The sequence below is a fragment of the Hoplias malabaricus genome, chromosome 15 (genome assembly GCF_029633855.1).
Source record: "Hoplias malabaricus isolate fHopMal1 chromosome 15, fHopMal1.hap1, whole genome shotgun sequence".
NCBI classification, from domain to species: domain Eukaryota; kingdom Metazoa; phylum Chordata; class Actinopteri; order Characiformes; family Erythrinidae; genus Hoplias; species Hoplias malabaricus.
This window is the reverse complement of record NC_089814.1, coordinates 17,971,454-17,997,879: the sequence shown is the minus strand read 5'-3', so window position 1 is coordinate 17,997,879 and position 26,426 is coordinate 17,971,454. Positions and strand designations below refer to the sequence as shown.

Genomic DNA, 26,426 nt, shown 5'->3' with positions numbered 1-26,426 from the left:
ATATAGGGATTTAGTGGCAAAATAGATTTTAAAAATTGATATGTATTTACAGGTATATCTTGTGAATTATGAAAACAAGTCATAAATGTGAATATATAAACATTTCAATTAAATGAACTGTATATTTTATTTTATTTATTTATTTTTTCCACTATAAACCTACGAGTGTTGTTCGGGAACTGGCTGTTGTTTACATTGCTAGCTGACTGTGAATCAAAGTGTATATAAAGCCAGCGCCGGGGGGTTTAACCGTGCCGATAATGGCCGCCTGAAATCACGTCTGAACGCCGTTCCTTGAAGAAAACATGAGAGAATCCCCTCTGCCCGTTTTCCCAGGCTCCCCCCACTCTCACCACGTGCATCTGTCTGACATTGTTTGACTGTAAGCATGAATGTGTTAAAGAAAGTTCACTCTTAAAGAGGTATGACGACATATCAACTTCAGCTCATAGAGGAGAAATACTAAAATCAATCCGGGGACTGTGGCGAGCGCGAGGAACCCGGGCTTTTCCTCTCGCGCTCACCCGCCCAGCGCTCGATATGAGGCCCGACGACAAACGCCGCGGTTTGGAGGACTGAGAGGAGATAAACAACGCGGTCTCGGTGCCTTTATTTCTTTATGTTTATCCCCACGCGGCGCGCCATGCCGCCTCTGTGGCGGCTCTCGCGCTCCGGCTCGCCTCGCCGTGGCGGAAAGTCCACTTCGGCTTTTCCGCGGAGCTCCAAAAATCTATGAAATGTGTTTGCATGTTCGCCTCGCCGAGCGGGGCTGTAGAGGTGGGAGAAGCTCGAGAGGAGAAACCCGCACGCTCAGCCGCCGAGGAGCAGCAGAGAAGAAAACACACACACATACTCTCTCTCCCTCTCTCTCTCTCTCTCTCTCTCTCTCTCTCTCTCACACACACACACACACACAAAAGTACTCGGTTCATCACGCTGGGTTTTTTTCCTCGCGCGCCTCGCCTCGAGGGATCCTCTCTCTCTCTTTCTCTCGCGCTCGCTCTCTCTGGACGCTCGGACACACACTCGGCCTGTCTCGGTAAGTGCGAACGGAGACTCACACACGGGGTATATGCAGATACACTTAAGTAGATAAGGAGGGAGGGTGTGTGTGCATGAGAGAGAGTGTGTATGTGTGTATACGCGTGCGCCTGCGAGTGTTGGGAATCATACTTTGTTGAAGTCTGTTCAAAGTTGGTATGTCATCTTCCTAACGACCGAGGCGAGTGTATGCGTGTGTGTCTCTCCGTCTGTGTGCGTGTGTGTGTGTGTGAACGGGAGACATGGTATCTGTACCGCTGCTGCAGACCGTGGGCTGGCACCGCGCGCGTACACTGGTCTCAGATCACTGACTCTAGACAAAAAAAGGTATTTTGTTGTGTGTTAGATGTGTGTGTGCGTGTTCGTGAGGACGCGCGCGCTTATGTGTGTGTACATTTGCTGCTTTAAGGGTCAGATTCGCTGACTGGGGGCTGCTTTTTTACCTGCTGCGTCTGGGCTCGCGAGCTAAGAAAGGGAGAAGGCGCATCGATCGTTTGCTGGAAGTGATTTTCCCACCGCGGACTGAACGTTCCGTCAGAAGCAATCGCACGCTGAGGTCGTCAGTTTGCGATTGCGACCTGAGTTTTGCGCTTAGCGCAACTACAAAGCCTAACTTCCCCTCGGACACACAGCGACTGTTCCTCGGTTCACGAACAAACAACTTCTACGCTAGTTTCACGCTCGAGACGTCAACTCCGACCCGCACTTTTTCGTGAGCCGTAATATGACCGTAACTCGGGCTGCGCGCTAAGCCTACAGATTTATGAAATTGATTATGGATCTGCACTTATCGCGCACGTGCTAAGTGTGGCGGAACGGGGTTGTAAATCACTGGAGGTGGTCACGAGCCTGGCTGAAAGATTTCTTCATCTTTGTCCACCTATCCCCCCCCTCCCACACACACACCCAGCCTCAAAGCAAAGTGTTTGTGCCTGTGCAGTCGCGAGCTTGGACGCCTATGACGTATGCAGTAGTAGCCTAGCTCGTGCATGTAAGGACAGGTGGTGTTAGGCGAGGTGTGTGAGTGTGTGTGTCCGCGTGTGTGTGTGTGTGTGTTAGGGAAGTTTAAAGCACGCAGCACCTGTGCGTCTCAGCCTTCACCACCACCCCCACCCCCAGGCAGCACGCAGGTAAGATCTAGCGCTGTTTCCGGAGCAGCTGTTGACTGTAACCGAGCGCGTCTGTACGTGAGCCCCCAGTGGTCGGGATTCCAAACGCACGCACGGATTTGGCCCACTGCTGCGGCTCGCGCGACCACCCATCGGCTAACTTTCCCTCACTCAGGCGCCTTCAACTTATGCATGCAACTTTGTAGCGCCGCGCACGCGCTCTCGGACAAGTTTCGAGCTTGCTCCTCAAAAGTTTGGGTACGCCCGGCTGAGTGGCGTTCTCGGGGGAAACGTGCGCACGCACATCTCGTATGGGCCACAACTTTTGCAGTTCCTTGTTTTTCACATAGGAAATCAACGCAGCAGGTCATGTGACCGGGGTGGTGTGTGTGGGGATGGAGGGCGGTGTGGTGGTGGTGGGGGGGGGGTGTCCAAACTTTTGTAAGGCCGTGCAGTTGGGGGCGTGAGAGGCAGGGAGTGAGAGAGAGAGAAATTGAGAGCCCACATGCTGGAAGCAGGAATGCTCGTCAGCAGCAGCGTCCGCAGGGTCTCGCGCGCTGATGTGTGTGCGTGTTTGCGCTCGCGCGTATGTGTGTGTGAAATTAAGAGTGTGAGGGAGTGAGAGGAAGAGGAGGGGAGTGTGTGTGTGTGTGTGTGTGTGGTGGTTTGAGGGGAGGGGGGTGCGTGTGCGCGCGCGCCTCTTTAGGCCAGCGCTGCGTTAGTCCGCATTACCTGGACTAATAAATATCCGCCCGCGTGACGTCTCCAACCAGCGTCAAGCTGTTTTTTTCACCCCTCCCACTTCTCCTGTGGTCAAGCACGGGTTTTTTTTTCTGCCTCAGCACTGCCCCTAGTAATCTTAGGACGCGCTATTAGGGGTGTACTTTTATTTCGCACGCGCTGCTTTTCTGTTTACTGTTAACGAACAATTAGCCAATAACAAATGAACAGGCAGCAGAAAACTAAACCACTGACTGAGAGTCAGACGGCTACAGCTGCTGGACTGGACCCTGGTGTATGTGTGTGTGTGTATGTGTGTGTGTATGTGATGGCTGTGTTTGGGAGAGTTTGGTGCTTGTTGTGCAGAGCAGCAGCAATTAGAGCGCGCGCTCCCCTCCAGGGAGGAAGCACGAGCTCCGTGAGCGAGCACAGGGCGCGAGAGCAGCTCCGGTAAACAAGGACACTATTACTGTATTACTGAACAAAGGATGCCTCACAGTCTTATACGGGTGTTGTAAGCATGTAATAACACAGCTTACAGAATCCTGTAATACTACACATAATAACTGTGTAATGTCTACTATCAGGGAACTACTGCAGCCTCTAATTTTCCTTATTACCTGATCATTAGGACGTTTAATGGAAGACTATTTATTTATTCATTGGACTGTTTATTTACTCAACCCTCTTAATCTGGCTTATTATCCATCTATTAATTCTTCATTTCAGAGGTTAAGTAATTCATTGATTTAAGCCATTACAGTGCTTTGTTATTCAGGTTTTAGAGTATAACACACTGCTGTGAAACTAATAGGGCGTTTGGTTAAGCTCTTCCAGTTTATCAGGTTATCGTTGTGACCGGTCAGTGAATTAAACTCTCAGAGCTTTGGTTGTTTCTGGCTTTCTTCATCTGAGTTTAGCCTGAGGGGCTCTCGACATAATGACCTGTTATATGACCACCTCAGCACTCTTTACCTGGTTTAGCTCAGGCTTAGATAACTCCCCTAGTTCTCTCCCTATACAGCACCTAGCAAGCTGACGATAGACTTGAACATGGCTGAGATTAAACACAGTAAATACTTATCACTGTTTATCTCTTATACTGCGATTTTCCCATTTAGTGCCCATTTCATCATACGATACAAGGTGCCATGACTTGTTATTTATTCATGTTACTGATTAAGTCCCTTTAAAAATACTAGGCCTATTATAGTTATATAAACTTAAGACTTCCTCCACAACTCCTGGTAAAGTTATGTGCTGTTTAGCTGCTTATGAGAAATAGGAATGGACTCGTGTCGATCATTAGAGTTTAACGGGTTAATTCGGCGTAAAGACTGTTCTGTTGTCGGAACTTGACTTAAATATAACTCACAGTAAAGGCTTCTTATTCTCATTTGTCCGTGTTAGCAAAGTAACGAGTGGAATACCTAGTTTTTGGGATTAGGGAGTTAGATCTAGAGAGAGGTAGAAGTAGAGTGACAATTCTAATCATGTTACAGAGGGAGGTAACAGTAGTAGTGTTAGGCGTCTGGTCCAAGGAGGCTTATGGTGTACTGAGGTGTGCTTACCCAGGTGGAGAACTGAACCCTGGTCTACCGTGTTGAAGACTTATGATATCTGTAGCACTAAGTTGTTGATGATACGTATTGCAGAGTTCTAGGAATATACTCAGCCAGGAAGACAATGAAGATCAGGAACCGATCATTAAATGTAAATGCATTTGGGCTTGGCAACAGGAATCAAACCTTACTCTCAAGCATCAAGCGTTCAGGTAAATCACAATGTTAGTTCTAGCTGTTTTCCTGTGAGTCGCTCTACAATTACATGTATCACAATGACCACAAATGTTCAAACATTGAGTGTCTCAGTAGGCCTTGTCCTCACATGACTGATTTGATTTGGATTGTAAACCACAAGGCTAGGCTAAGACAGTTTGTCTCCAGCCTTCAGCGCTCGAGGTAATGGAACACCACACTGAAAAAGTGATGCTTTGAATTTACTTGATTCAAATGTGTGCATGATTTTCACATGAATTACATATCATTCTCTTATCTTTAAATGAGTGTCTTTACAGAAGGAAATCACTCAAGGAACGCCATTTTTGTTTTTGTTTTGTGACAAAGGTTTGTGTTTTCTCTTCTTTGTGTTTTTCTTTTCGCAATAAGTGTGTTGATGTCTTTATGTGGAAATGATGTACAGGTTTGAGTGAAGCGTAGTCAGTCCACTGACTTTTAGGTGCTGAGTTATCATTTCAGTGCAGACATCATACCTATATTTGACCTACATTTGAACATTTGACGTTACAATGAATATTTAATAGCCGTTCTTTAGAATACTAAATCAATTACTCTCTGGTCAAAACCTTATATCACCATCCATTTATTTCCCTTTTTTCTTGCCTTTACTTTAGCTACTGTTTACATTGTGGCAAATGTCATGATGAATGGCTCATATCAAAAATGAGAATTTATTACCTGCTGCATTAAGTTCCACTTAAAGTAAAACATACATGGTTTAGTTCTAAGGGTGTGGTGGTACCCTAGTAATGTAAAAGCACAATGCAGGATGTTAAAATTAATTCTCACACCTTTCAACACCAACACACATCTACAGCTACAATTAAAGTGGTCCCTATGTTGACTAAGCTGACCCTGCAGAGAGCAGACACTGCAAGTTAACAGATCTGTATTAATGATGAAGACAAATGTGATTATTCATTGCTCAGCTCATATAAGACGAAACTCCAAGTTGATTTGTAGTCCTTAAAAGATGCATTTTATGCTCCATAGAGTGGGTCCTCCATGTGGGGTGGCCATGTTTTAAACAGGTTCTACACAGTATCTCTGACACCTCCACTCGGTGTAATGTATAATGCAGGTTTCATACAATTCAAAACTTCATAATTGCATGCTAAGGGTGGACAGTAAGGATATGTAACAGCAAAGCACCTGAAGATATATTTCAGTATTGTTCCCTGGTTTGTGAAAAAGCCTTTAAAATAAACACTTATAAAATGAATCAATAAAAAATAAATAAATTCATCATGTTCACTCCTTCTACACGTCTCCCTTTAATAGCAGACTTGCGATTGGTCCTTTTACATGTCAGCCAAAGTTCTTGAAGTAGTGGGTGGTTTGAGAGTCTGGTGATGCGAGACTATGATGATACCTATAATATACTAAACGTTTTTTACCATAATGTACTATCACAGTTACAATAACACTCATTTTTTTGATTATTATTTAATACTAAACTTTGTATTCAAAGATTTAATAATATTTAATGACACCTCCCCACATTATAAACACACAGTAACATTTTCAGTCATGTGTAGTAACAGCCTTATCTTTGTCACTATCCATGACCTATTAATATTAGTCACATAGGTGGGCACATGACTTGTGCAGTAGCTGAAAGTCATTAACTCTAGTGTTCCATTATCTGCAGCTAAAAAAACCTGGTCTCAGCTTATTTAGTGGTTTTGGTAAAGATGGTAAATCAGTGTCTGTGGGTATTGGTGTTTGCCCAAGATGAGCAGAAAATACTGGATCAGATATCAAGGGGAAATGAATGATCCTGACTGAATCCTGTAACAAACCTAGTATGAAATAGCACATACGCTGTGTGATGTTATGAATCTAGTTGTGTGGTTCTGTAGTGTACTGCATAGTGATGATGTGGTGCATGATGGCCACTTTTATATGTCGCCATGTTCAATTTACTAAAAGCTTATTTAAAAGCTTAATAGTTATACTCAGTATTATACTCAATACTGAGAATAATATTGGAAAAGGTGTATCATGCCGTCTCTAGGTTTTGCAGATGGCTACATGGAGTACAAACTGAGAGACACCGACAATGACACGCTGTTGTGTTATTCTGACATTGTGTAGGATGCTTCTTAATTCTCTGAGCTGGCAGAAATAATAGGTCTGCTTTGCTATTGCCACAAAACCCCCATCTTTTTAGACAAACATCTAATAGGGGAGCGTGTAGAAGACGTCAAACTTTGTGCACAGCACACATTTAGAAGGAGGCTGGGGTCTAAAGGTTGACAGGTTCTTTGAGAGGCGCATCCTTTGTTTCCTCTGTGTAAACTTTGATACAGTTAAGAAACAGAGGGAGTTTGTGATACGTGTGACAAGCGCGTGAGTGACAATGTGGCGAGTGGTGAGACGTGCTGTCTCAGGCTGACAGTGACACTAGTGATATAGACTCTCTGCGTGAGCATTCAGATTCAAAAGAGGTGTGAAGGGAAGAGAGTGATATGTTCCAGAAACAGGGAGCGAGATGAAAAAGTCAGGGACGTGCCACTGAGAGCGGTCATTGATAACTTACTCATACACTGCTAAAAATTGCCAAAAACTCTCTCACTATCCCTCTCTCTCTCTCTCTCTCTCTCTCTCTCTCTGGCAGACAGCTTATTTACAGATCTGTACAAGGTGCTACAGTACGAGCGGACTCCCAGCACAGTCAGGCATCATTAGTGTTTGTACGCAAAGAGCTGAAATGAACCAATGGATTTACCTTTTAAAAGTCTAGCAAGCTCAAGAAGCCACTTAGAATGGTCTCCGGTCTATTTACATACAATAATTAGCTTAAACTGTGCGAAGATGTTTGGAATTTCACATTTCAATTACTCACTTTCATAATTAGAGTGTAGACTTATAGTCACTCCTGAATCATTTATGCTAGTTACTGAATAATAATGCATCGTAATAACAGTCCCAAGGAGCTGAAGCTCTCTTTTGAAGTGTCCACTGAAAAGTTCTTTGTGGAACCAAATGTGGTTCTATGGCCTCATTCCCAAGAACCCTTTTGTCATTTAGTTTTGTCGACTATCTAAGGAATATAGACCTAGAAGTAAATCAAGTACGAGCTGTGTGGCTCCAGCCTCTGGACGAATTTGAGTGACAGCAGAACCCTGAGCTTCCACCTGTGCAGTTATAGGATTGGACCAAAAGGACAGTTGCATTTGAAATACCCAGATGCCATGCTGAAAGAGAGGGGCTTATGCAAGTCTGGTGGTCCAGCGCTTCCAAACTAGACAACTGCCTGGAAATGTGAAAGCTACTATTTAGCTTCCAACTATTCTTGCACTAAGCAGCGCGCTTAACCTCAAGCTTGTTCGAGGTTTTAACGCTTCGTACAAACAAAGTGCCAAGATTTTACATTTCAGGCACAAAAAGAGTGACCCAGATAACAGCCATCTTCTGGACTGTGTTGTGGGGGGGGGGGAGTGGTTGGTCACTGATGGTGTGTGGCCAACTGTTGGCTGCGTGCAACATCCATGCGAGTGGAACGGATTTGAAATGTGCCGTATTGTGGTTTCCAAGCCGGAATCGAAGTGAACCCATAGGCTGTCCGCAGCGAGCTAGCGAGACGTGCTTTTGCTGAAGTTTTTCAAGAGACAAAAATGAAAGTGCTGCCGTACATCACGACTTCACCGGAGAAGAAATATGGTGGTGAGGTGGTGCCACATAGCCTGTGAGAGCTGCATGTGATGAGGCCGGCTTGGCAGGCGAGGAGGCGAAGCTGCCTGGTGCAGTGTGGCCACTGGTCAGGAACAGAACGAGGGAGATAGAGAGAAAGAGAGAGAGAGAGAGAGAGAGAGAGAGAGAGAGAGAGCGACGGGCTGGCTGTGGTCTGCTGGCGCCACAGACCCCTGAGCTGGGGAGAATGCGGGGGCTGCGCTCCTGCCTTTGAAGCTTTACCTCCCACTAATTCTGGCCTTCCAATTTCCACACACTGCGTAGACCCCCCCAATCCCCCCAGCCTCTCCCTCCCCTTCCCTTTGTTTCCCTTATAAGGACAGGCCTGGCCATTTCCTCAGCTTTTCTCAGCGGGGTTGTGTGCGTGCGTGTGTGGGTGTTTGTGCTCGTTGTGGACGAGGGTTAGCCAATGAAAAATAAGAGCTTAGTTTTTTAATGATTTTCACTGTGTTTAGTTGCACTGGGTCTAGTTTTATAAAGTAACAGCACTAAATCATGACTTCAGTTTCACTGACTTTTTAGATTTATTTTGTCCTATGACAGCAAAACAAAATAATAAACAGCCATTCAGTTCAATGATTGACGACAGATTGGTGTACGTCTCCATGACATCTATTAGGGTAGTTGAAAAGTAGTTCAGTCAGAATGGACTATGGGAAGAGGACTCACATGACCTCGTTACAGGTGGAGATTCTAACATGGTGAAGGAATGTAACGAATTGGATGTGGTGTACATTCCAGAAACAGACTGACAGCAGGGCTTTGGTCCGTGACTACAGAGATGACATCATGGCGTATTATTAAGAGGGATGGCGCTGACCTTGTGTACAAATGTGAGAACACAAGAACACTTTATTTTTTTGAGAATGCAATTGTATTTATATTTTGGGTTTATACGTGTAGTTCTTTTAGTCTAGTTTTTGTGGCAAAACCAGTTGGGTTTTATGTCATAAAACGATCATGCACCAAAAGTGACAAAACAGTCGTCCGAACCAAAAAAAAACATTGAAATACCTATATATATCACTGAGTACAGTAAACTGTAATGCTTAAACTATAGCAACTTACATAAACTCATGTGTTTCAAACTTATTCTCTAGCTGTTTGCCTTGCAAGTGCTCTAATACTGTAACTGTTCAAACAGAGTGTGTTGCTGAACCATACAATGTGCTGCATTGTGCTACAATCTTTTTTTAAACCGCTAGATCCTGTATTATCTCGCTTTGACCGTTCTGGCAGTTGTACTTAAAACCTTTTCCTACTCTGGCACGATGAGCAGAAGTCAACTGCAACAGATAGCAGGTCTCAAAGGCAAAAGAACGGTTTTATTGTTTTCAAATCTTATATAAAAAAAGAGCAATCAGTAATACGTGTCTAATGTATCATAATTTCATTATCATTTATTAATAAAACTTGTGCCGAGTTAACCAGTGCAACAGGATACTGTATCACCTTTTCTGATCACTGAGATTTCTGTTTAGTAGTTGAAACTAATCTGTGAGGCAATGCTATTCTATCACATAAATACTGAACAAGCGCTTTTCCCACCGGAATATTTGTCATATGTGGTTGGTTTGTTTTATTCCTGTTTTAAAACAAACAAACAAAAATGTTGTGATGGGTCACACATTGTTTACATCAGTTTATTTACAGCTATAAAAGTGTACATGTGCTGCATATCAATTGCTGACATAATTTGTGACATCAGTGCTTTAAATAACTTACTGTGTACATCTACTAGTTACTACAGAGCTGTAGCTGACAGGGTGAACTTTCTAAAACCTTTCTAAACATCTGCTTTCCTTTTTGTTCTTTTTGTTTTGTGGTAGTGTACAGGTTACCGGTGTGAAGATGCGGATGAGGACTGAGGTCTAGAGCCAGGTCAAGGGCGCTGGAGGCCTGCCTGCCATTGGCTGGCCCATCTGTGGGTTGGAGAGGAGGCTCCACCCTCACCTGGTTACTGAGTGAACTGAGAGTGCTACCTGGCTCCTCCCTGTGCCAGCCCCCCTGTCCCCTCCCCAACCCCGCCCCCTTTACCCACGCACACACCCCGGGGCTGGACCATGTCTGGCGGACGACCGGAGGGCAGCCGGACATCCGAGGCCCAGGACAAGGACAAGGAGCGGGACCAGCGCAGCTGCAGGGAGGACAGCCCCGTCATCGAGCGCCGGAACCGCAGTGGCATCATCAGCGAGCCGCTCAGCAAGAGCCTGAAAAGGTCTCGCACACTCTCACAGTACACCGCTGCCTGTCCACAGACCACCAACGGACTGAGCCACAACGGACAGGCTAAGAACCACCAGGCCAGCAAGGCCCAGGCCGGACAGCAGCAACAGCAACAACAGCAACAACAACAACAGCAGCAGCAGCCATCCACGGCCTCGGCCCTGGTGCCGGCCAAGCTGGACCGGACCCTGGAGCAGGTGCTTGAGGGACAGAACGGCCTGCTCCACTTTGCCCAAGCTGCTGCGTTGCTCAAGCGGGCGGGCATGGAGCACATGCTGTTGCCAGGGGGGATGGGCGTGGGGGTGGGTGTGGGAAGTGTTGGGGCAGAAGCAGGGGCAGGTGACCTTGAAGGCGTGTCAGTGGCTGACGCTGTGGGAGGCCACACAGACTTCCCGTACGGCGTGGGCGGTGGCTTCCCTTTCAACCCGGGTCTCTTCATCATGACGCCGGCCGGAGTATTTCTGGCCGATAGCGCGCTGCACATGGCTGGGCTGGCCGAGTACCCGGTGCAGAGCGAGCTGGCCTCCGCCATTAGCTCCGGGAAGAAGAAGCGGAAACGGTGTGGCATGTGTCCGCCCTGCCGGCGCAGGATTAACTGCGAGCAGTGCAGCAGCTGCCGCAACCGCAAGACAGGTCACCAGATCTGCAAGTTCCGCAAGTGTGAGGAACTAAAGAAGAAACCCTCTGCTGCACTGGAGGTAAGATGTCAACAAGAGCTTGAAGGGCAAAGCCCTCAAGGAAGTCCGCATCCTGCATTAACTTGAGGGCTCTCATTTGATTAACTGGTTAGGTTTTGCCTGGGATCCATTCAACTTTTTAGTAAAATGCTCCCCGGTGTAATCAAATGAGATCCCATTCCACTGACCAGCATAAAAAAAAAACAACACGTGTCAAATCATCGTATTTCTGTATATTTTTACCCAATTAAGATTCCGATCAAAATTTCCATTGTTTATCATCTCCCCCTCTTAATCAGCATTCCTGAAAAGGTTACCTGCTTATGAAATTGTATGTGGGTTTAGATATCACATTACATTTCTACCTGTAATGATCTAACTGTATCTTGGACAACCTTTGAATGTGGTTTTCGTATCCCAAACCTAAACCACTCACCATATGATTAGAGTGTGTTTACATCTGGCTTTTCTTGAATTCAAGTGAATCTGAACATAATCTGATCACCAGAACCACTTGTTGATGCTAAGTGTAAACAGTCTCTTTCAGCCACTTTAGAAACCCGAATGAGCGCTGTCAAGGTAGAAAGTTCAGATCTGAGGATAAACAAATGAGACCAGAGCTATACTGAGAATATAAGCCACTGACTTTTGGCGTGAACGAGGCTCGGGTAAAAAGCGCAGGGTCTGTTTTTAGAGGCATGGCTTAACGTGGTCGAGGTTGACTATAACAGCACTGTTCGGAGAGCCCAATTGCTTTCCTGGAGGTCCAGATTGCTGGGGTTAAAGAGGGGGTTGATGGGGCTTTGGGGTGACAGGTGGCAGCGGCAGGGGTGGGGGAGGGGATGGATGGGCAGACATGCACCATGGGGTCTGCTCTAATCTGCCCCCCACTGTGCCATCCCGTCACTCTCCACACAGCTTGCCTTCCTGACAGTGCGTACCGCAGAGCCATTCGCGCGAGCCCTTGCGTTTAGCTCCTCTTACATGGCAGCTCAGATGCTTTTTCTTTGAAGGAGTAAAGGTTTATGTTCAAGAATGTGAATTAGCACCAAAGGCAGTGGTACATAGAACAAAGAACGTAATATGGAAAGAGGGTGTGTAATTATGTATAAAAGCTCTTAGTAGGTACTGTGTTAAGTTTGTACTACTAAGAGTGGGATACATGAGTGTATTTGTGTGTGGTTGTGTATGACATAGTCCATCTGGCCATAGGATCGTCATCTGGAGCACCAGGTGTCACGGTCGCCCTCTCTCTCTGTCTCTCTCTCTCTCTCTCTCTCTGTAGATTTCTCTCATGGCCATGTGACTTAATGGCCCTCTAAACTTCATGCCGAGGTCATCTGAAGTTGGTGTGGCTGTACTTGACGTACTCTAAAAATGTGATACATAGCTCCTCATCTCATTTAACCTTAAAATTCAAGTCTGTCACTGGCAATAATTTGGTGTTATTCAGAAGGAACTTCTTCTTGCTCATAGCTCACTGGAACACTTGGAATGCAGGTTCTAAATGCTCTGTAATTACAATAATGATAAATTTGTGTTAGGAGAAGAGGGAAATATTATTCTTTTAATTTGACTTTGGTTAAAGAATACACTATTCTTTCCATTTATATCATGCTTTTGCACCGCTTGACATTAATACAAACTGAAACAGACCAGAAGTTCAGAATTAAGGGTGTCATTATATAAAACACATATAATGTTACAGTCTGCCATTAACTATTATGATATTATACTAAAATATTATAGTACAGGAAATATATAATCTCCTGTCTTAGTAATTAAGCACTGTACAACTACAGCATCCCTAATGCTGGGGAAAATGCTGCATCTGAGGATGTTCCACACATGATCATCTACAGAGATGCACAGATGGATAAGCTGGGACTGTGTTCATAATCAGCATTCCATGCTAATTCTCCCAGAATTGTTCTCTGCTAAATGCCAATACACTCTCATTAGAATTTCAGGTAAAGTAAATGACTTCATGAGATTTCATGTTTGATGTCTGTGTACTTAGCCACACAGACATGGGCTCTGTGTACATCTGCCTGCTGTCTTCGGTGCCAGCAGCTTCGAACTACTTTCCCGTGTTGTATATATATTTTAATATGATATATATCTGAAAGACACAGATGTTGTGCAAAACCTGTATAATCTCCATAGAATCAGAAGATATACAATGGGATAATCTCGAGCAGCAGTTCATGAGCTTAATGTCACCATGCTCAATGCCAAACATGGGCAAGAGGTGTACAAAGCTCCTCCAGCATTGAGCTGTGGAGCAGTGGGTCTGCATTCTCTGCAGACTTTGCGCTTCATTCAGTATCTTTTGGGATCCAAACCCAACCATTCAACATCTGTACTTGATGGTGCTTTCACATAGCCCATCTCATTAGAAGCACCACTGCAGCAAAGGGGCAATCTCCTAATACCCTTCAATTCAGAAGAAATGTGGGGTATACCAGTGTCCACAAACATCTGTGTGTACATAGGGTACTTGACGAACTATTCATGTAGTCATTAATTTATACTCATGTCAGATACACAATATGATACAATATGTGAATTTAACCAAGCAGAACTAGAAACACGGCATTGAAAAAGTGCAGTCTTTTATCCAGACGAGTGCTTCTTTATTGGCAGTAAATAATATTTAACGGTTACAGATGTGCTACTGAGTATTATCGGTCATGCATCAGAATCTCCCTCCTTTTTAAAAAACTTACTGAATTCCCCATCTCATAAAACATGCGTATTACACCAATTTGTAAATTGCATTTTCAAAATACAATTAGTTTGTTCTGTTTGTAATTTATGTGATTCATTTGCGCAGGATTTGTGTTTAGTTTGCAGTATTAATTTGTGTAAAATTTGCTGTTATGTTTTATGCTCCATGAAATCCAATAGTCTTTGATTTTACAGCCCGACAATGGCCTTTTGAAGGGAAATCAAATTAGTGTAGTGACTTATAAGCCTAATTAGTATGTTTGGAAAATAATTTTTGTACCCACCTGCAGTTTTGTCCCAGTGAATGTAAAGCATTATATAGGTTAATGTGGATACTCAATGCCATCTCTCTCTCTCTCTCTCTCTCTCTCTCTCTCTCTCTCTCTCTCTCTCTCTCCTCTCTCTCTCTCTCTCCCGCTCTGCCTACATGGATTAGAGCTTATGGTTGTTTAATGACAGTGAGGCTACTGTAGATGTGTCGTCCTCTGTATTTAAGACAGTTCCCGAAATGTCATTTTATTTACAGATTGTTAAAGTGTTACTTTACTCATGAAATCCTGTCTGTCAAAGACCAGGCACATCTAAATATGCATCAGCTTCCTAATCAACTGTCAGGAGAGGGTTTCCTGTCATGAGCAGACAGAATTGTACCTGCAGAATACTGATAAAATAACAGCAGCTCCCTGGAGAGGTTCGGATACACATACAGCCCCATGTAAAAACCTACGGTAAATAATGTAACAGGTTAATGGACAGTGATATAAATGTGCAGTTGTGTACACCTGATTAATATCCATGGACAGAAAGAAACAGCAGCTACACCAAGTCTTCAGTAATACACAAAGTTGGGTAGTAACTAATTACATTTACTCACATATACTTAAGTAAAACACAAGTGATTTATTTGTCCCTTCAGTTCTATTTGAGGTAATCAAGCAGAACCAGCACTCACAGGCTCTTGCCCAGTGGAGTCAAACAAGGTCACAGCTTGTAATGGCTCAGAGTGGCATCTAGCATTACAGTAATTAAACTCGTGCCCAATGACAGGTGTCTGTAAAAGTAACGGTGGAAGCTGTTTAGCCACTCAGTGTCTCTATGATTCGTACACGCTAACAGGTGTGAAATGTCCATGTGGATTTCCTTGCCGTAATTTCAGGTCTGCTCACAGCTCATTGAAAGTGTCATCTGTTAGAGAATTTCCATTATTAACCTGTACATTGTGTGTGCAGACTGAGCGCACATGTTTTGACAAGATGCATAATTGTTTGGCATGCAAACAGCAGTTTAGTAAGCAAATACTAATTGCAGCACAAGCCCAGAACGATGGTGTTGCCATACACTGAGTCTAATAGAGATTATGATATGCTGAAATGTTAGGCTACCTAGTCATACATGGATTAATATAAATCGTTATAGGAAAAATGTGTGGGATCAAACTCTAGGGTCAGTCAGTTTTGATTCTTAAATCTGAGTTTTCGACTGAGTGTCTATATTTCAAGCAACAAGTAACCAAATTTGTGTGATCAAACTGTAGTCACATTGTTTGTCATAATAACACAGACTTGAGCAGACTGAGAGAGGGAAGGCAATAAGCGCCTTGCCTCAAATGACAAAAAAAACAACATGAAATCTGACTGGTTCCCAGATCCAATCTGAATCAGATATGAAACAACCTACAAATGTGGCTTGAATCAGATTACAAAAAAACTTCATCCAGACTGCAGAAAATCTGTCCAGCTCAAATGGGATATTCCGAAAAACTGGATTTGAGTGCCCAGACAAGAATGATTTTATGAGGAAAAATATATTTTGAACATCGTCAGTGTCGGTTTTGTTTTGGTCCCATGATTGCTCATGCAGCACCAGTAAACACAAAGATCATTATCATCAATAGAGGAACTTGAAGTTCTGATTTAGCTTTAGCTCTGATTTTGTTGTTATCTGAAGACAGTCAGATTCTGGTGTGTTCTGGCTGTCGTCTGATTTAAATGACAATGATCTGGCCAATCTGAGATTTCTTGGCTTCACTCATGCACCTAGGTCTGGTACACTCAGTACTCTGGCAGGGAGGGAAACAAATTCAGCACAGGTACACGGGTACGGTATGGTTCACTTAGCAGTGGAAATGGTGGTAAAATGTGTGATCATGGGTTTGTAACCGCACTGCATTCTTAGTGGAAAAATGCATTAGGGCTGATTGCTACATATTCATATGCACATGTTCTATTACTTTTGTTTTATTTTGATCAGTTTAGATTTACAAAGACTGTGTAAATTAATGCAAGATTATTTAAAAACAATTTGCCAGTTTAGCAAACCTGGTTAAACTGGTGGGCTTTCATTCATCTCTATATGAAGGAGGATGGGGCTGCAGCACAGCGGTTGGGAGTTAGTAGTACTTAAGTTCTATAGTAGTTATGTGTGATAAAATACATTACTGCAGTGTGAAGATGGTGACTGAAATGCACTGATTAATTAAGACTGGTGCCCAAAAAACAAAACAAAAATATTTGTGTATTTTTTATTGTCTATTTTCCACTTTTGGGTAAATAGTTCTCTAGTCACATTTGTCTATTTTTTATTTCTAGGATATTCTTAGAATACTCTCAGAATGCAGTTTTGAAATATGGCATTTCATGAATTGTTGGCTAAAGACCAGTTACTTAATGGAACAGTCAAATCAGAGACTGTAGTACTAATCACTAATAGTAGTAGTAGTAGTTGTGTGTGTGTGTGGGTGTGTGTGTGTGTGTTTGTGAGAGTGAAGGACAGACAGACACAGAGACAGTGCCTGTGGAGCAGTGGTGCTGCAGTATTTTCAGGGTTGGAGGGTCTGGAGGTTTCACAGTGCATTGCTGTTGCCTAAGTGAGGCCATAAAGACACAGAGAGGGAGAGAGAGAGAGGGAGGGGAGGGAGGGACAGAGAGTGGGAGGAGGGGGGTAGTGTGCAAAGCGCCACCTCACACGTCGCTGACGGGAGATGTCTGGATTTATTTTGGGAACGCTCCGTTTGAACAGCAATAAGAGAGCACAGGAGAATAAGGACTCGCCAGAACGCTGGACACACACGTACCCTCACACTGCTTCCAGAACCAAACACCAAACATTCCTCTCTCCCTCCACTACTGTGTGACTGCTTAGGTGCTTTAGTTTATTTAATTGAAAGTAAAGAGATTCTGAATGTGCTGGAGCCCTGAAGTCTTTGTTTATATGTGCTGTACATTAATGGATTTTGTGGGTGTTTATTATCTTCACTTTGTGCAGGTGTGGATATTCTAGACTAGAGTCTATTTGTGGGTGAGAGACTGAACGATACACAGTTTGGCTGATATTAGAGGTCCGCAGATTTAACGCCACTAATAAATCAATCTAACTATGACAGTTCAACACTGTGAAATGTACTTTTAAGGTATATTTTTATTATTGAGTAAGAATTGAAAACATTTTCAAAATCCTTGCTTAATCTAGTCATTATGATGTTAGTATAATCATGCGGAGGGGTTTGATATGAAATGCTCTGTAATAGAGGAAATGACCAAGTCAGAATTGCTCACTGCAGTGGTGATAGGACTCAGACTATCAGACATTCAATGCTCTAAATGCTCTCTACAGGGTAACTCTGAAAGTTACTTCAGAGAAAAGATAAAATATGACACGCGTAGGTGTATGGAGCATGATTTGTTTCATTAGGTTTGATAGGTATCAAGTCTGAAATTAGGTTTTGACCTTAATTGTAATATATATATGTGTATATATATATATATATATATATATATACATACATATATATATATATATTTATATACATTAAATTGACAAATCAAAACAGGCAACGCAAATCTGTCCCCAGAGATATTTGTTTTACAAATTAAACACTCCTTATAAACACTCCATATAAAAACTTAGAAGACCCATGTCTTTGGTCATTGGCCTTTGCTGTACAGTAAATAACATCGCTACATTTCATTTACACACATTGTGTGTATGTCCATGGATATGCCCATTTCTCTATAACGTAATATTTCATACCAAATGATGCTCAGTGTATATTTTTCTGAACTACTGAATTATGCAAAAATTGTGAAAACTGGTGGATTTCCCATGTAAGGGATATGTAATATGTTCTTGATTCATATTGTTTAATAATAAGTGAGAAGTTACCTGATGAATGATAGCTGTTTGTTTGTGTTGATAACTGACAACAGCTTATTTTCCTTCCATTTGACCACTGGGAACCGTATCATTGTAGTTTAATTAAATTGAAATTTTAAGTTGGGATTGCGTATGGGATAGCCCTAATTTGTGTGTGTGTGTGTCTGTCTGTGTCTGACACCCGTTTTAGACAATGTGACTGATGTTAGATGAAACAGTATCAGAGCTCAAACATGTGTGACAGGACCTCATCTTGGCATACAGACACAGAGAAAAGCTGTTGACATTCAGGTCTTTGCAAAAACATATGGAAAACCATTTTAGCCTAAAACGACACCAGTGATACCCATCCTAAATGTTGTTCCTGGTAAAAACTCAAATTCAATAACCCTGTAACATAGTTTTACTAGTGGAAACTCTCCAATGACAACTGCAACATTTTTATGAGTAATAATATTGATCTACAGATCTTTAAAGCCTGTAAAATCTGACTAGTCATATTCCCAGGACGACATATCCTTAATTACACAGAATTTCACTCTATTATCCATAATTACATTTACACTAGTGAAAACTCCAATTACACATATCTACAGTTACTTATTTTACTAGTAACAGTTGCAGATCTAAAACTGTAATTTGGATTAGTAAAAACGTCCAGGTCCATATATCCATAAAGAAATTCTTAATAGTAAAAAAGCTAATTCAAAAAATCCCTAATTATGTTTGGACCAGTAGTAATATGCAACAGGCATAGTAATGAGGTGATATCAACTATTCAGATTTCACCAGTAACAATAATGTAATTGATATCTAAATCTAGAATTGTTCCTAGTATAAAGTGGGTTTTTACTAAATATAAAACAGAGTGAAATTCCATGTAAATCAATGGGGATATGGCAATATGACTAGTCAGAATGGCTTTATGGATCTAAAATATTACTAGTAAAAATGTCATAGTTGATATCTGAATAGAGAGTTGTGCTAGGAAATAACTGTATGCATTATAGAGACCTCAGATTTTTAGCTCGCCATAAACACACAGTTGGGATGTAGTAATGTAGGTAATGCAGTCAACTGCAAAATATGTTTTTGATACATATTTTTATTAAATGCAGTAATATTCAGTGAAGTATGCACACATTGTTGGTCAATATAATATTAATTTTCCAACATAAAAAAAAGCTACAATACATGTAGCTTTTACTGTCTGTATTTTATAATAATCATTGGCTTAAGAAAAATAACCCAACTGCATCACTCTGAGCTTGAAGTATTTCACACCCGCTAAGTGTGTATTTGTGTGTCTGCTTGGATGAAGAAGATCTTTGGTTGTTTTTGTGATTCTTACAAGTGCAAATCCTTAAAATGACCCTAGGTTGCTCTCTATCAGTCTGTACAGAAGTGAGTAAGTTGTATGAACACACTGGGCAAGTGAGCGAGCGAGAGAGAGAGCTTTCAGCAGAGCAGAGCTAACATATTCATAACAAAATCAATAAACACAGATTAAATGCCGCAGCTTGGACACTGGGGCGGGAGGGGGTGTTAACCTCAAAGTGACCTTGGAAGCACCCACCACTGCCCCACACTCACATGACAGGGGCTGCTGTTTTTACAGATCAAGGGTCAAAGGTTGTGGATCATGGGGGTTTACCGGTGAGGTGGTCTCCAGTGAGAGGTTTGGCCATTTTTGGGGTCATTTCTTAAGCTTCTCTGAGGTCAGAGGTCACACTTGACATGCTGGCAGCAGCTGATCTGTAAGGGAAACACACTAGTGATGAAATCAGAGATTTTACTCAACCTGTTGCCCTGTTCCATCAATATGTTTAACCCTTAGATGCATTAATGTTATCATTGTCATTTGTCATATATATCTAATGTTTATAAGTCATTACATAGTTAGAAAAATGATGATTATGTGTACAGGCAATGTGGCAATGTACATACTGTATTGGCAGGTTTTTAATATAGGTTTCACCACTGACTTCAGAATACAATGATTACCAAAAAAAATATATAGCAAAAAATGATCAAAAAGTAAGATGAATATCATACTTCAAATTAAATCATGTATTTCTTATTGTCTCTGCTATCTACAACTTTTGCAAATTTATAGTAAATACAAACTTTTTTATATATAATATAAACAACATTTTTTTTCAGATACAAACACAGTCAAAAGCATGGGGTGTTCTGACAGGAGTAGATAGAACTGAACATCTGTGATAAAGAAAATATATCTTTTCTAAAACATGGTTGATGTGCTGAATGTGGCGATAAACATTTTGTCCATGTTCCCTGTGAATATATGCAATTCCACCTAAAAAGTTATGGCTACGCCTTCACACCACCACTAGTCAAATGTATTTTTGGATCAGAAAGTGAAAGTGAAAATAAGTGAAATCCACATCAGAACACAATGTTTTGATGTTAATTGGTCAAAGTCTCTGGGCCAAATTCTGTAGACTGCATTGCCTTTATTCCAGCTTGAAAATGGTGTATGCTATAGGTCCTAGATGGGTGTAAATTCCCCTAACATTGGCTCCGGAGCAGTGGAACTGTGTTCTCTGGAGTGATGCTGCACTATTTAATACCAGTGGGATAAGTTGGCAGGGTGTTTATGATCCAGAACTAATCATCCAACATCAGTATCTGACCTCACTAATGTTCTCATGGAAGAACACCATCAAAGCTTCACAGAAAAAGTCCAACATCCAGTCCAAAGTTTTCCCAGAAGATTAGAAGCTGTTACTGCTGCAAATGCATGACAAACTCCCAATACCCAATACTCTTCCTCAATGGGGTGTTTTCAGTCACATGGTTCTGACCTCATGCAAAATCCAGATGGAGGGCAGGAAGAGAAAAATAAAATGAAGGCAACTGGTGCAAGGAGCCTGTATTGTGTTAGTTTAGGTGATTACGTGAGTAATGTACAAACAGAAAATCACAACATACGTTGGAGGTGATGCTTATGTTTTGGAGAGGGATTTTTAACTGAACTGTAAGATTATTTGCTATGAAGGCTGTGTAAGAACTGACTTCTTCAGACCCTTTAACTCATAGAAACTAATGAAAGCTCACAAAAGTGTTGAGACATAAAACTTGTTTTTAGCAGTTGGATTGACCTTGGTTCTAAGGGCCTCCACGATGACTGTCATGTAGTTTTCTTTTATTCTCTGAATTAACACAGCAACAAAAACATTGAGCTCCTCTTGTTATTAACGTTACAGTTGTTTATGTAAGGTAACTTTAAGTTGTGATTTCACCACCAGTGGACAGTCACAACACCCACAGGACTGAGCAAAATGAAATAAAACTGGCACCTGCTGCATCGTTTAAGGTGGAACAGGATATTTAGTAATGTTGGTATATTATTTTAGCTGACTTCAGCCTCATGCAGTTGTGAGAAGTGATTATTTTGTTTTACAAAGTTCTGTCGGAGCTGTGGCTTTGAACTGGTGATAGATTTAAAACAACTACAAGAAACACAACTAAATAAGAACAAGAAGCTTATATAAATATAAGCTTTTTTCAGTCATGTTTTTCTATTTTTCTCCCTCATGAACAATAACTTTTGGCACTTGATTCTTTGTCCTTGTGCTTTATCAGTTGAAATGCTTTTGAGTGACTGTAAACGAAGTAAACCAAAGGATTTCAGAGTTTCAGGATTCAGAGTTCTCATAGAACTCTCTGTATATAAAAATCACTTCCTGCCATATACCTGCAGTGCATACAGTTATGTGACATCTGCAAACAACCTATACTCTTCAGAAGAAATGTTAATGAGCAGGTGTCTGTAGACCTGGGTGGACTGGACAGCCCCTGCCAACACTATGAAGTTTACACATATATACAAACTTCAAACGTAAGAGAAAGCAAACTGAGCAAAACGAGTAAGATATTTATAAGACGTTCAGTGTGTTCTGTTTTTGAATTCATCTGGTTATGAACTTAGCATATGTTTGGTGATCTCTGATCAATTCCCGTATGTTTTTCGAAGTATAGCGTCATTAGCTTGGTCAAGAATTCAGAAATGTTTTTGGTCCTTTACACTACTTTACTCTTTACAGTCCCAGAAAACAGGTTCTACAAAACATATACCCCCTTTTTGGCCTACCATCTCTACAAGCCTTCGTATATTTCTCTAAATGTTGAACAGTCTACCTATATCATAGTTTGCAGATGAGTAATTGGTTTATAGAAAACTCATTGAGACATTATACTATAGCTGCTGGAAGACTGCCTAGGAATAAAACAAACAAAAAAAAGCTTTAGAGGAATTGGAATTGATTGACCATGCCTTCACTGCAGTGGACAAACAGACATAAAAATAACGTGCACCTAATTATCAGAGAAAGGATACGTCACCAAAAGAACTAAAGATGGTCTGTTATTGTGTCCTTGATGAATATTATGGAGATTTTTTGTTTTGTCTGTCATTATGTTTATGTGCATTTTTCAATTTGAGATAATTGTTTAATGATTGGCCTGACTATGCCAAATCTGAATCATGTTCACAGCACAATAACAACACAGTCACATACAACAACACTTACTGTTGTTTACTTAACATCAATTAGTTCAATCTGTAGTCAGTTTTACAACGTGTAAGTGTGTATTCTTTTTAAGGGTATATGCCTATATGAGTATGCTGTGGTGTGTGATGAGGAATACACTTTAACATGTGTGAGATCATGTGTGTTGGTGTGTGCAAGAGGAGACGTGTGAGCTCCTCCTGGCTCGGGGCAGTGCTGCTGAATGTGTTAGATTCTGTGCCGCAGTAGTGTTGCCTTTGGGAGGGAGGCGACAACTCATCTCCACACAGCCATGGCCCAGCCTCAGTGTTCACTACTGTCCATACACACTCTGTCCTGCTCAAAGACGCTCACACACCTGAATACGTGGCTTGTTCCAATCCATCTGAGAGCTCCAGGCACGGATATTGTGAAACCAACAAGTCAGGAGTATGTCTACATTCATAGATCTGATCAAACTTTTATGAACCCAATGTTTAGTTCTAAGTCGATCCAGCCACTTTGGATACTGTCTGAAGCCTGATAGCACGTTTCAATGTTTTGCTCAGATCTGATCTTTTGCCCTGGCCGTTAACGTCTGTGTTTGGAGGTGACCCATATCTGTCAGTTAGTGTGAACACACCTCTACTCTGAAAGGACCCATCTGCAGAACATTTTAGCCTTTACCCTTAGACTCTGCTGAGGTGTTGCCAGCATCAGATGATGGACAATATTTTTTCTGTATTTTCAATGCAAAGCTGACGTCATACAAATCCACATTTTGGCTTTAATTATAACATTATAATATTTAATATTTGTAGCATTAAACAAATGGCCTTTCCCAGAGTGACATTTCTGAGCTATTGTGGTGTGAGGAGTCGTGCTCAAGGACTCTTATAGGTGTAGTGGTAACCAAGCAGGGAATTGAACCTGAGTCTGCTGCATAGAAGGCAGCTGTGTTACCCACTACACTACACCAATGACACGGTTAATGGCGAGAGCAGATATTTTTTTCACATTTTTTTACATTTTCAATTTGTGGAAATCAAAACTAATGTTTGCGTTTGTTATATTATTATTCTTTATTTTTACATCCCATTAATGATACAACACATGGTGTCATCCTCCATTGTTGTCAGTGTGTTAACATATAAACCATTTAAAATGATTAAATGTGGGTTATTTGAGGGAAAGTGTGTGTTCAGTAATAACAGATGTGGCTCGTTTTTGTTTTACAAATTTAAAAACACTGAGACAGATTCGACGTGAACAGAAAACCCAAAAATTGGACAATACACCTGGTAATGTGAACACAGACAAAGAGAGAGATAAAGCGAGGGAGCGTCATTGGTGTGAGCAGTGTGGTGGGAGCTGGAGCTCTACGTGACTGCGTGGTGACTAAATAATAAATGTGCCGTATCAGGTTTCACGTGGAGCCGAGGGCCGCGGCCCGTGGCTGGGGAGGGGGCGGACAGGAGAGACAGCAGAGAGAGAGTGAGAGAGAGAGAGAGAGAGAGAGAGAGAGAGAGAGAGAGAAAGAAAGAGAGAGAGAGAGAGAGAGAAAAAAAAACAGGAAATGGCCTTAACCCTCTTTAGTCCCAGTACACCATGCAAGCCTCTTCTTCCATATTACTGAATTATTTCTTACTTGTAACACATTCAGTTGCTGTTAATGTTTAAACTTTGTATTGATACTAAAGTTGTGTTTTTTTGATCTATGCATGTCTTTCTTTCCCTGTAAAAATTATAAAAATTTTTAAATGTTTCGCTCCTTTCTTGACATCAGGTAGATGCTGACTCCAACATATTGATAGAATTTACAGAATGTAATTATAATATAATTCTAATTCATTACATAACTGTGTCATTGTGTAATTGTGTGAATAGTGTATCAAATTGGAATTTATTACTGCATTCACAGTAATGTAAAGCTGTGTAAAGTGACCTCTACAGGTTATATAAGAAACAACTGATTAGGGAACACAATCAGTGCTTGCAGTTCATTCAGTGTTTTTTTTTTTGCTAAGCTGTACCTCACCCTTGTTAAAGCACCCACTCTTAACTATAATGTCCCCCTTTCTCTTTCTCCCCCTCTGTCCCTTCTTTCTCTTAAGAAGGTGATGCTGCCGACGGGCGCAGCGTTCCGGTGGTTCCAGTAGGGCCGTGACCTTTGACCTCCACCCAAAGCTCTGCCGTCAAGTGCAATGCCAACTCTCGCTCGGACCGCCTCCAGCACCTACACTGGCTAGCAAACATACCAACAACAACAACAACAACAACAAAAAAAACAAAAAACAAAACAAAACAAAAAAAAGGCTACAACCACCAGAAACTCCATGAAAAACAAACAGAACAAAGCAGAAACGCTACAAAGTAATCAATCGAGTAATGGATGCACCTACTTATTCCTTGAACCAAAAATTAAACATAAAGAAGAAGAAATCTATGGCAACTTTCATTCCCTTTTATATGTTTCCATTTTGGTACCTTTTTGTCCTTTTTCCAGCAGGTTTTTTCTCTCGCTTAGACATGGAACAGTTCATTGCCAAACAGAAATGCCAGACTGTGTGGACAATCAACAAAATTTCTGTGTTTGGTGTTAATGTCGTTCATGTGTGGAAAGATACAGTACTTGTGTAGAGAATGTAAATTTTACGGCTATATTTTAAAACTAGTGGCTCATGGCAAGCACTATTGTAATTTAGCACCGTTGTTCTTACTTAAACCTCTGTATTTTATTGTTTCCTTTTTTTAGTTTGATTTTAAATTTATAGTTTGGAAAACTGATCAATGTTTGTCATTTAAGAGAAGAGGAACTATTTCAAGATGTAAAAATCCAGTTTTCGAATGAAATGAAAGAACAAATATATGTTGAGTGCCCCATACCCAGTGTATAGATGGAATAGATGAGGACTGATGTTTATGTGGGGTTGCTACTACTGGAAGCTCCTTTACCGCCAAACCATCCATGTCTCCTAGCCTTCTAGTCTGCGTTGTTTTATTTCTGCACTGGCAGCCTTGTTTCATTACAACATCCCCAAAGTGCAGGATTTACAGAGTTATCGTCCTGAGCACTTGGAGATAGCACTTGCTCCACCTGATTAAACGCACTGAAAAAGTTTTCTTTCTTTATTTTTTCTAATTTGTTTGTTGCTTTTTTTTCCATGACATTGCCAGTAGCTACATCTTTTAAAAACCAACAGCAATGTTTGTACTGGATTAGAAATATGGGCTGGTTTTGTGAATAAAAACTAATGCATGTATTTGTGTCAAGAATTTACAGCTCTGATGTCTGTCTACTTGTCTACTTGCATGTTTTTTAAGAAACAGCAACAAACTAAAAAAAACAAAAAATGACGATATGGAAATGTTCATAAATCTTATAGGTTGTTTCCTTTTCAATAAGGTAAAATAAAAAGCGATTGGACAAGAAACGTCATTTTGAAATGTAGTGAAGGTCTGTGATGCTTCCCTAAGCGTCTTTTTTGGGTGAATTACTTACATCACATGAACATAATTAAACAGCTAAATTATTTGAAAAGCTTAGACAGGATCACTGTGGACCGAAAGTGAAGCTGCACAACGGCCAGTGTGCAATACACCTGCAGTAGCTAAGTATCATCAAGAACAAATCACTTTCTGACAACACAGCCTGACATTTACAGGTAAAAAACACAATTAGAGAACAATGAATAATTGATACAGAGCCAGTATCTCTGATCCGCAGTCAGGATCTCTTAAGCAAGACTGTGAAGATGAGGT

At 41.5% G+C, this 26,426-nt stretch overlaps 1 protein-coding gene and 1 long non-coding RNA gene across 4 annotated transcripts in view; one reads left to right on the top strand and one right to left on the bottom strand.

The window, feature by feature from the left end:
- Nucleotides 1-477: 477 nt before the first annotated feature.
- Nucleotides 478-26,081, top strand: cxxc5a (CXXC finger protein 5a). Of its 3 annotated transcripts, none has more exons than XM_066646191.1 (3): nt 478-1,039; nt 10,202-11,289; nt 24,779-26,081. In XM_066646191.1, exons 2-3 carry the CDS (start codon nt 10,429-10,431, stop codon nt 24,821-24,823), a joined length of 906 nt encoding a protein of 301 aa, XP_066502288.1. In that variant the 5' UTR covers nt 478-1,039; nt 10,202-10,428; the 3' UTR covers nt 24,824-26,081. The 3 variants fall into 3 exon arrangements, with proteins under 3 accessions (XP_066502288.1, XP_066502289.1, XP_066502287.1); XM_066646192.1 differs by having other exon boundaries at nt 10,195-11,289; nt 24,782-26,081; XM_066646190.1 differs by having other exon boundaries at nt 10,195-11,289.
- Nucleotides 19,400-26,426, bottom strand: part of LOC136668581 (uncharacterized) — a 47,869-nt gene continuing 40,842 nt past the window's right edge. The window contains exon 3 of the long non-coding RNA XR_010795518.1: nt 19,400-19,905. This is a non-coding gene — a long non-coding RNA (uncharacterized lncRNA). The remainder of the gene's footprint in view (nt 19,906-26,426) is intronic.